General features: G+C 42.2%; 1 protein-coding gene across 5 annotated transcripts in view; it reads right to left on the bottom strand.

Annotated features, from left to right (window-relative positions):
* Positions 1 to 11,442, bottom strand: part of bahcc1a (BAH domain and coiled-coil containing 1a) — a 73,644-nt gene that overhangs the window by 61,149 nt on the left and 1,053 nt on the right. The window contains exon 1 of one of the 5 annotated variants that reach the window (XM_014023733.1): positions 6,164 to 6,197. The exons of the other annotated variants lie outside the window; for them this stretch is intronic. Coding sequence (XP_013879187.1) covers positions 6,164 to 6,185 — 22 coding nt within the window. The 5' untranslated portion in view covers positions 6,186 to 6,197. Of the gene's footprint in view, positions 1 to 6,163; positions 6,198 to 11,442 lie in introns of those variants that run through there. 5 annotated transcript variants of the gene reach the window in all.

Raw genomic sequence — 11,442 nt, 5'->3', positions numbered from 1 at the left:
ACATAACTTTCTGGGTTATATTTGTAATTTGATTTGAAGTAAAAATTTTGCAGATTAAAAAATTTTTGAGAAAAACTTTTGTGAAATTAAAATGTATATTTACCCCTTAGCTTTAAAAACCAAGGTTGAATTTAGAAGCCATTTAATTACTATTAATAATAATTGGATCTAATCTAAGATTATAGATAGACACAAAAAAGGCCTTTATTGGAGGAAAAATGTCCTGATATTCGTCCCATCAGTTTCTGTGTTTCTATGTCTGATCTGTCAGCTGCTGACTGATATTACTTATCTTCTAAACTTAATCTCACAAATGAATTTTTAAACAGAAAATTTCCGCTGGTGGACACAGCAGGTTTTGCTGCAAGCTTTTTCTGCTTTAACCATAATCATGAGAGGTCTAGCGTTAGTATCGTGGCTTTATCAATAGGATCGGGCATCGAGTCTCAATTGGAACTGGGACTAACATTTTGATTTTCCCAGAATCATTCAGATTTTTTAATTTCAATTCCTGGTTTYGATACCCAGTTCGCTGACTGGAACCAACAGAGAAATACCTGAAAGTGAGTCACCAAAAATTAGCGAAGAAGAATTTGCAGGTGAGCTGCCAAAGACCAATGGAGAAAATTGTGCGAGCCGCCCAAACACCAACAAAGAAGAATCTGCAGGTAGTGTGCAGTGGCCATCTAAAGTGTGGCTTAACTTCATTAAAGAATTAGATTATGTTGTGTAAAGTAGTGGTGCATGACCAACATGATTAATCACCGCTCAGAGTTCTGTTTTTGACGCACTGTGCGAGCCTTTGCTGACACTTCTAGGTAATTAAATCAATAAAACACATTAAACAAGATAAAAAATACTTCTTTTGGCTGGATATAAGATTGTAAGACTTGGTTAGATGGGCAATTTTTTTGAAACTATCTCATTTAAACCATGTAGCCTTTTTGACCCTGCTTCTAAAAAGAATCTGAATCAGGAATTGTTGGGAATCAAAACGAGAAACTGGAACCAGAATCAGAATTGTTCAAATTCAAATGATGCCCAACCCTACCTATCAATGAGCTAAAACTAGCAGAATGTGTCCACGGAATATTTGATAAACAAATAAATACACAGTAAAATAACTAATTTGGTACTTAATATTTATTAGGAGTAGGGCTGCCACAATATATGCTAACTAAAAATAATTGCTGTGGAAGGCAAGTTCTGCTCTGCAGATATTGTACAGGTTTCTCTTTCATTTTCTTAAAATGATCCCACACTTTGAGCTCCGTTGTCAGGTAGCCATGATACCAGAGCCTGTCTGTATAATGTCTTGTGTCGTCCACGGCCTACCCCAGTTACCACTACTGTGCATGTGTGTCAAGGACAGAAAGGCAGATGTGGCAGTGGAAGGTGTCAAAGCAGTTTGGAGAGAAAAACAAAGTAAAGAACAACAACAACAAAAAAAAGAAAACAATTAATCGATTATTAACTTAGTCATCGATTATTTTAATAATCGATTAGTCGTCGATTAATCATGGCAGCCCTAATTAGGAGGAACTATTTTTTGGGGCAAATGATCTTTTCAAGGTGACATTGCACCCCACCTGCCCTTATAGGCCAAACTGAAGCAGGTGGATGTCTATCAACAACAGTCTTGTACAGAAATGTGGAAGAGAAACAGAAGAATGAAATGCAAAATGCCCAGGAACGAGGTAGAATTAGGCACCTGCATCGGCGCCCCCATCCACCCCAACATGCTGCCCTCTCAGCTGCCTGCCACTCCATTTCCTCTCTCTTTCTTTTTTTCCATACAACCTCTCCACCACACAGCTCCTTTGATTGCTGTTTCCCGTGGGCACGCACACTCCATCTCAGACACACTCACACAGAAACAAATATGCCGCATGCATAATACACAAAATCCCAAACACACGGAAACACATTCCTTCCCTGCTGTGCGGAGACAGTTGTGCCAGCTGAGTTTTGATTTAGGAAGAAAAGTTGCCTCCACTACAAATAATGACAGCCACTCAAGAAACGAGCAGAACACCATTATCATGCGGAAACTCGCAGACACACATGCAGGGGGGAAGGGAGAATGCAAAACTCTCAAAAACACGTGGAAAGAACTGTTAAAAGCAAGTTTAAACTGTATATGCACACGCACAGGCTGCCACCCACATATAACACGAACACACACACAAGTGTGTTCAGACACCCTCCCGTTTAGCTGTATAACCGAAAGGCATTCAGCCATTTCAGCGAGGTTCTGTGAGCCAGCCAAGTAAGAGGTCTGTCAGTGCATTAGCCAGCATGTAATCATAGCCCAACCTCACTGCAATTAGAACGGGTTCTAATTCTTCACTGGAAGCACTGCCTTGTTCCACCGCTAATAGTTTACTTTACTCCAACAGCTGACAGACCCAACCCTTCCTCCCTGGCATGGCTTTTTAAACTCACACACATGCACACGCATCCTCACTAACACACACACAGTCGAATGCACAGCTGTAGCTTGTCCGTCAGCGTGGGAGATCAAAATGGATTCTAGTAATTGTCCCCGGCCATATCCCACTTGTGCCAATCGGTCCCAAGAGTCTTTCTGGCGGGCCATAGTTCACCTGTGCGGTGAGGCTTGTGTRAGCAAAGACCCGCCTGCTGTCCTAAAAAAAAGAAGGAATTACCCAAAAACTATAAAACTGTTGCCTAAATAAAAGGCGCAGAAGCTCTCCAAGTATGCAGCTGAAAAGGCAAGTGTTTAAAAGCCAGGTGGCAAATAGTGCTAGGAAACGTTAGCTAATGAAGACCAAGGAAGAGGGGACCCCCCACCCCCCAACGAAACTGATGATATTGCTATTAGACTGTGAGCTGGTGCACTTGGGTGTCACTTCAAAGCATTCCCCGCTATTAATCAGAGGCTATCCAGCCTTTCAGTAAAGGCCCTGCTGGCTGTGCTGCAAACTACCCCTCTCAACATCAACACAATGGAGCTATCATCACAGCCGTTACGCTACGCCTCGGCCAGACAACGCACCTTTATCTCGGCATTTACGTTACACGCTCACAGCCAATTAATTTACCTGCCACGTCTCCGAATAAAGCGTTTAGAGTAGGTGGTGGCAGGGGAGCCTGTTTCCATTGTGTGGCGGTTTATATATCAGGGTGGGGGATGGGGTGGGGGGGCGTACCTGGCTCAGGTTGCATGCAGCAGGCTGCAAGTTTGGCCTTGAGGGCATCTTTGTGAAAGCACCTGCAAGAAGCTGCAGCCTGTCTGACCATGACAGCACAGGCCTAAAAAAAAACCTTCTCTTGATCTGGCTCTCACCTGGCACCCCCCAGGCGGCAGCTTAGCGTCTCCCTAACAGCTTCCCCCTCCAGGCACCCCCGGCAAACAACAGCCACTCAGCTACTCAGCTGGATATCAGCCACCAAGACTGAGGATTACCATCCCCACTGGCACTGCCTCTTTACACATTAGATACATTTTTAATTGCCAGCATGAACTTTTTGTGTTTTTTTTTTTTTTTTTTTGCTTTGGATTTATGTTGGGTTGCACTTTTTGATTGGTCAAAGCAGGAACTACAGAAAGGATATCTTTTTAAATTAAGGTTACTGTTTAAAGGGATAGTCTGGTCATTTTTTAAATGATTTTTTCTCAAATGGTTTTCAACCTTATCTGCTGTGACATCAGTCATTAGCCGTGTTTCCATCCAATTTGAATTTGAATTTTGAGCGAATTTTTTAAAATTTCGCAAAAAGTAAAAAGCGAAGAAATGCAAATCAGACGTTTTTCCGAATCATTTACATCACACACACAAACATGTTTAAAATAGCACTTTTATTATGTTTGTGTAAGTGCAGCACATATGAGGCCTTCTTTAGTGTTAACAAAAAATTGCGGCCTCTTACCATTATTAAAGGTGCCTAACCCTAATCTAGGCAGGCCCATCCCACTTTAACGCCTAATGGAGAAAGTGCAATGCCTTTCTTTTTGCCACAGCTGACATCTTGTAAAATTTGCACATTCATGTTACACAAAGATTTTACAACAGAAGACCCCCCGCCCCCTTCCCTCTGTGTGTCCTCTGCTACTGAGAGACTGCAGCGGTGCTGAAGGGATGAGATAACTGTTCACTATTGTGAGAAAAGGCTCTCTCTCTCTCTCTCTCTCTCTCTCTCTTTATATATATATATATATATATATATATATATTATATATATATAAAAAGCTGGAGCAGCGGTTGCAGAAATAGTCCTGTTTCTATAATTAGATGTAAACAGATGAAGCAGACTCTCGAGCTCGCTCTGTCCCACTGGTCCCGCGGCCTCCTGGGAGGCGTGATGTGTGAGCCTGTGTGACGCGCTTGTGTTGAGGGCAAGTATGTGTGTATGCATTGTGTGTGCATGTGTGTGTCTTTTCATGCGTCTGTTTGCAATGCACCAGTAAGTGTATGACAGCATGTGACAGTGTGCATCTAGTCTTGCTGTCACATTCCACTGTCTCTGTCTGTCTGTCTGGGTACACGTCTGCCTCTTTTTTTTTTTTTTTACTTTCTTCAGCACAAATCAGCCCCTCCCCCGCCCCCATCTTTTTCCCGTCCTCCCTCTAGGTCACTGACCAGGCTCGGCAGAAAGAGGGAGCTAACATGAGCTAATATGCATGAGCCAACAGCAGACAAACTCACATCTGTTGCAGTGGAGACAGTCGTTTGCCCCACATTCTGAAGACGCATGCTGTGTTAGAGAGAGGGTGCAGTGTAGCCTAGTGGTCATACCAGGTGGAGGGGATCAGAAAGACAAGGAAAAGATGCTGACTGGAGAGAGGAATGGGATCCCCATCACGTATTCTGAAGACTAACAGATTGTGTAAAATCTTTGTTTAAAATTTTACCATTAACTAGTTGAAACGAACACTAATTATTAGTAAAATACCTCATGAAACTTCCAGGAAAGGACCACAGGATGTGCATCTACAAGTGTTTCACTTTTAGGGTAACTCCAAATCAAACTGGTCCCTATACACACTAATATCTTTAGCAGTTAATTTTACATATGTTTAGCTAACATTTTGGAAGTAGATGAGAGTTATGAACAACTCATAATCTGAATGTTAAATATTTAAATAGTGCATGAGATGATGCTTAATGTTATTTATAACTATCTAAAACTAGTACAGAGGTGCCCAAACCTTTTACCTGAGAGGGCCAAAATGAAAATCTATCCAAGGCTGTGGGCCAAATGCAGTAATATAATACATGAAATACAAATACTTTTTAAGTAAAGTCCTTTATTTTTACAGATTAAGCTAGCAGCCAGTGCAATGTCCCTCTTTTGTTTTAGTCTGTGCAATTGGAGAAAGTCTGCCTTATGCTCAAGTAGTAAAGGCTCATGAGTTTTGTGGCCTTATAAAGTGTGCAAATCTACATGTGGGGTTAAATCTGATCTAAATATCTCTTGTTGTTACTTCATGTTTGCCGTTTAATCCTAATATCAAAGATAAAGTCAGCACCATGAATGAAAACTACCTTCAGCCCTTTTATATAGTCATTTGACCAATGAAAATACTGTGTTTTTACATAGGATGACAGGTTAAAACCTTGTAAATTTGGCAACTGTTGGTGGGCCAAATCAAATGGCTTGGCGGGCCGAATTTGGCCCGTGGGCCCCACTTTGGGCTCCTCTGCTCTAACATTTTTGGTATCAGAAAAAATAAGATTTCCATGCAAGTGGATGGGAGTAACAAGTCCAGTTTGAATTGCTTACTATGTAGGCTCATGGCTAAATGGCCCCTAGAGACATATTAAACAAATGAAAAATGCTGAGCTTATCTTTGTTTTTTTCAGTGAAAGAACTGACACAAAAGGCGTTCTTCATGTAAATTTAATGGCACTTTTTCGCACCAAATTGTATGCAATTTAAGTTTATCTTCCTTCCTGCCATTCACTGCCTTTATATTTGAGAAAGCAAAGGTCAAAGTAAAAAAAAAAAAGACATTCAATGCAAGTATAACCAGAAATGAAGCCCTGTACTGGAATAATTTGTTTTATTCAAACTGAATCTCACACATCAGTGACAAAGGTTAGTAGGAGAGTAGAAAGTTGACCTCGTGCAGACACGCTGCACTCTAAACTGCTCCCAGACAGATGAAAAATATTGCAATTCTATAAATTACACTTACATGCAGAGAAAAGGCACATCATTAGAGCGGCGCTGCCTGTTCTTATGAAAGCAGCGTAAACTGGAGCGGCTCCACAAACGGTTTTCTCCTGACTAACGCTGGAACATCGRGTCCGGCAGGGACAGACTCAGACGTTGGAGGGTTAACTACGCACCTGTCTACGCTTCACAGCCAACCACAGGGTGCCTCAGCTGTACAACGTTTGGAAGGAGGGAGGGGGGGTTGTCTGGAGAACACACACACCCTACCAATCCCACCCACCAACCCAAACAAAACCACACACACACACTCATACACACTCACGYGTACAGTATTGTCACTGACCGCAAATCAGCTGACAACAATAGAGCAACCCCCACCCCCTTTTTTGATTGTTTTGTTCTTCTCATTGAATGATAACAACAAGATTGGAATTAAAAAAAGAAAAGAAAAGAAGTAATCTGGATTTTCTGCTTGAGCTGTTAATAATGTCTAACAGCTGTCTCATGCAATACGGCCACACGCTGAGGTGGGCCTGGAACTGCCCGATGATAGCCCGCCTGACGCTTAGAGGAAAAGAACAAATACATAAATAAATATATTAAAAATTCTCAGAGATTCTTTAGTGGGGTAAACATAAATTTCACACACTAACTTTTAAAGTGTGTGATCGTCCGAGGGGAGGTGAAAAATTAAAAAAAAAAACTTTGGATTCCAAATTACACTTCTCACTTCCTTCTGTTAAGTTCAAAATTAGTTGAGGGTTTTGAAATCCAATACAGGAAGGTATTTCCCCGCCAGTCACTYTCACCCGTGGGTCCCCATTGTGCTTTGGCCCACGAACACGCCCCGTGCTCGAGGCGAGGGCTCCTTGGCACCGTGCCACACGGTGTAGTTTGGATGGCGGTCTGTTTGAAGAGCGCGTATCTGTTGGAACATGGCCACTAGCTAGGCAAATTTCTCTCRGAAAGAAAAACCCAGAGAGCTGAACTGTTTCGCTGCAGAGCGTGCAGACTCGCAAAACAAAAGCAGATTCAAACATCACATTTAAAAGTTATAAATGTCTGATGCTTTTGTATTGCTGATGAATGGTGTCTAAAAAGGTCTTTGCCTGACTTTTGATTTTAAGCATGCATGAGTATGTTAAAAACAACAACAAAAAAACGTCTTGTAAGTAAAACTATTTGAGCTATTTGAGGGGGGTACGCTTTTCCAAGACAGCTGACCGCCCTTGCCAGGGCATTTGAGTTTCCAGAGGGCGTGTTGTGGGGGGAAGGGGACAGATGGTGGCAGTGATGGGACTATTCCAGCCAGGTGTAGGATGCCAAACAACACCTCCACCATTCAGTGGGGCTCCATGTGATGTCATCTCACGACAATCCACAAATGAGCCAAACAACAAGCCACGGTTCCCGCTCTGCTTTGCAATTACACAAAAACCGAGAGAGCACACAAAGACAGAGCCAATTTGCCCCTGACCCCTGTTTTACCAGTGCACTTTTAACAGTTTACCTCTCGCACGTGACAGCCATTTTTATTCAATATTTATCTTCACTCGGGCTCGCATCCAAGTTCAACTATCCCCAAGTTTCAAACAGAACACACACTTTTTTATTATGCAAAGTTATTAGACTAAGCATTAAAACCACTGCGACGTCTGCGCTTGTCTAGAGTTTTCAAGGATGTATAGTTTAACAGGGCCACTGTAATCTCTCAAGTACTCACAACACAAGAACTGCGAGGCCTTGAACAACAACCATCACCCACTCACCGAGGTTTATTCTGTTTAAAGCCCTGCTTGTTGCTGGCCTGCTGCTAATGCCACTAAACACCTGTTTTTGTCTTTGAGGAGTCCCAGCAAACACAAACCCATGGGGTATTCCAACGATGAGACATTCAATAAAACTCTGTAAAGTTATTTATTCTCTATTGGAGAGAGAGAGAGAGAGAGAGAGAGAGAGAGAGAGAGAGAGAGAGAGAGAGAGAGAGAGAAACGGGAGAAGGCAGACGGCATGACTAAGCTTTGAAGAAGGGGGAAGTTCTCAGATATCCAGCTAGGACATAAAACCAAGGGAATGACAGGGACATCCTACCTGTAAACAATAAAGGGGGTGGAAGGGACTGCTTTTTATCTTTAACAGCAGCTGTAAAACACACACCAAGCTGGGGTCTGCAAAAATGGCCCAGAGGCAAGGGAGGGTGGCTAAAACAGAAGTGGCAGGAAGACCGCCGCTTCCCAGACACAAGGGTCTTCCTGCTGGAAAGAAAGGGGGCTGAAAAATGGAGGGGAAGAGATGGGGAGGACAGCTTATGAAACAAAAGAAGGGCAGATGTAAAGGAAGGGGAGGCTGAGTAAGGGAGATGACACAAATATGACCTTTGATTACAYGGGGGGTGTATAGCCGGGCTCGGCCGTGGGCAGCCTGCGAGGCCCCACGCTGCTTTCACACAGCCACACCTCAGCCAGTGTATCCTGATCGGAACAATATGGCTGAAAGATGAACCCGTGGCCATAAATGCCAGCAGTGAAGACAGCTCCACTGTGTCTCCTGCTCTGACACCATCCAGCATCTCAATCCGGGCCTCGCAGCCAAGAGGAGCCCGTCTCCGGATCCGCCGCCGGAGCCAGCAGAAGATAAAATGTCGATTTCAAAGTCCTTGTAAATGAACTGGCTGAATTAAGCAGCATTAGATGCGTTTAAAGATCCGTGACTCACTGTATCAGCCAGCACACGGGGGGAAGGAAGCTGCTCCAATGTCACATTCCCAGAACACAGTGCAAGTGTAAACTATAAATCGACCACCTGGCACGCGTTACAAAAGACCGACTTGTAGTAGGTGAAGACGGACAGAAACAAATGCAAACTGACAAAGTCTCTGTCGGCTCGAAGAAACACGGTTCAAGCTGTAAACGTGCGCTTGAGCCACTTGTTACCGCCAAAACTCACGAGGAAATTTTCTCTCAAATCATGCTAAAAGTATGGCATACTGGCTGGGAACTGTGCCAAGGAAGAACAGTGCAACTGCCATCACTCTTTTCAGCAGCAGAGGTGTTGGGATGGCTCACAATACAAAAAAAAAAAAAATACAAAAAAAAGACGCATCTGTAAAGTCAGACGACGGCCTTTCAAGGAGCCACATCAGAAACCTGCCTCTCAATNCATCTGTAAAGTCAGACGACGGCCTTTCAAGGAGCCACATCAGAAACCTGCCTCTCAATGCATTTTTACACCAACCCTAAAATATTTATGTTCTTTCTCAAGTATTCATGTGAACTCGAGTTTGTCCCAGAGGGTGGGTGGGGGGGGGGTTGATTCAGATAAACCCAACACGCTCAGCAAACTCCGCTCTCAGTTGTGCTATAATGTTGCAAGCATACAGGTCACCTGAAGGAATGCTAATGACCCGTCCCGTCCTGCTAACCAGCTCTGAACCTGTTTCTGCAGCCTTCTTTCATTTATTTGGGTGAATTGATTAAATAAAAGAAGATAGCACGGTCCAGATTGCTCTACTTGAGGACATTTATACTTAATTTTATGAGTTCCAAAATAAAATAAAACTATTTGTTTTTAGAAACATTTTCCAACTCTTTTTTTTCCAATTCATCTTTTTGAAATAGCAGCAAATAGCCTGCTTTGATGGACTAATCTAAAAAAAAAAACATGCATTTTCCCAAGAGCCAAGTTTTGCTTAACTTAGTTTTACGTGCTCTTAACAAAAGAAATGTACTGTTATTGATAAGAGTCCGTGTTTCAATTATTTATTTCTAAATATACAAAAGAAATCCGCTGTTTTCATAAATCGCTAACTAAAAAAATAAAACATGAATAGCTCTGAATTAGTCTTCATCTCTCATCAACCTTTTTGCGTTATGACATGCTTGACATTTTCAAGTATTATTAAAATAATAAATCAAATTGTGCGCACAGGCAGAGTGCAATAACCAAAAAAAAACATTTTAATAGAACCTATATGAGCTTTCCAAATGATCAGAAAGTATTCGGTGAAGGTAATTCAATCACACACTTGAAATCTAAAGGATTAAATCACATTTATCTCCAGGATATTAGTCTGCGCTGCAGTCCCACCCATGTGACGAAGCCGAGGAGAACAATAAACCATCTCTGGCGTTCATCGAACAGCGATGACATTTGGAGGGCTGGGTCTACGTGTTGGCGCTGGAAAACACTAAATCTGATCGGCGGGAGCACCTCAAGCAGCTTCTCGGCTCTCAACGTAACATCTGTAAGAAGAGAACGACGTGCAGATGCAGCCTCCCTGTATATGTGTGTGTGTGTTTAGGTGTGTGTGATGTGAATACCAAACATGTCTGTTGAGAGATGAATGGTGAGCAGCATCTGTGAACTCTCCTGAATGACTAATTGAGCCAAATGTTTAAGCTGTTTTTTTTATTTCTGCAATTATTCCAAATCTTTTCAAACGCAATAAAGTTGACAAAAATAGAGATGTTTTAGCCACCACTGAATAAGAGATTAAAAATAGAAATAAACAAAAGGTGATTTAAATATAGCAAGGCAGGTTACATATCAGAGGTGGCTTTGATGCTCTGAATAACCACCTACACTGATATCACCTATTTCTGGTATAGCTTCAGTGGATAAAAACGACTTCAAATGGCTGAATGTTTCATTTTGCTTTCCAGTAACCTCCTCAGCTGCATCGTAAACACACGTTCKGAGGCTTCATTAACATATTATCAAAGAAAATGATTGTTGAAGAGGAACTTGACGCAATCAGTGCAATCATTCTTTTGACTTAATCAGGCTTACAGGAAAAATAGAAACAAGAAAAAAAAAGAAAAAGAAAACAATAACATGCATCTTGTGATCCAGTTTTTTTAAAACATCTGTTTAATTATAGGCCTCCTTTATTTGTGTGTGTGTGTGTGTGTGCTTTTCTTCAAACAAAAGACAAAAACAAAAGAAAAATCAACAGCAGATTTGTGCATATCTTAACTAATAAAACAATAGCCACCTTTGCAATATGGCTTCAAAAAGAATCACCATAAATCAAAAGAAGCTGTGAAATAAAGCATCACTGATGTCTTGGGTTGGGGGGAGGGGAGGGGGGGGGTGCTTCTTGCTTTCCAGGGCTGCTGAAGGTTATTCTGTTGAGCAGTCTTCTGGCTGCAAGGCGCACGCTGACTTGATCTGTTGTGTTGCAAACGTGCACGTTTTGCCTCACATGATACCCAAGTCACTTGTTAAACCTGATGCATGCACTGTGAACACATTTGCACCCAGACACTTCAAAGCCCAAATACAGGGGGAGTGGGGGTG

The sequence above is a fragment of the Austrofundulus limnaeus genome, unplaced genomic scaffold (assembly GCF_001266775.1).
Source record: "Austrofundulus limnaeus strain Quisiro unplaced genomic scaffold, Austrofundulus_limnaeus-1.0 Scaffold389, whole genome shotgun sequence".
Taxonomy (NCBI): domain Eukaryota; kingdom Metazoa; phylum Chordata; class Actinopteri; order Cyprinodontiformes; family Rivulidae; genus Austrofundulus; species Austrofundulus limnaeus.
The sequence above is the reverse complement of the archived record's forward strand: the minus strand, read 5'-3'. Positions and strand labels throughout refer to the sequence as shown.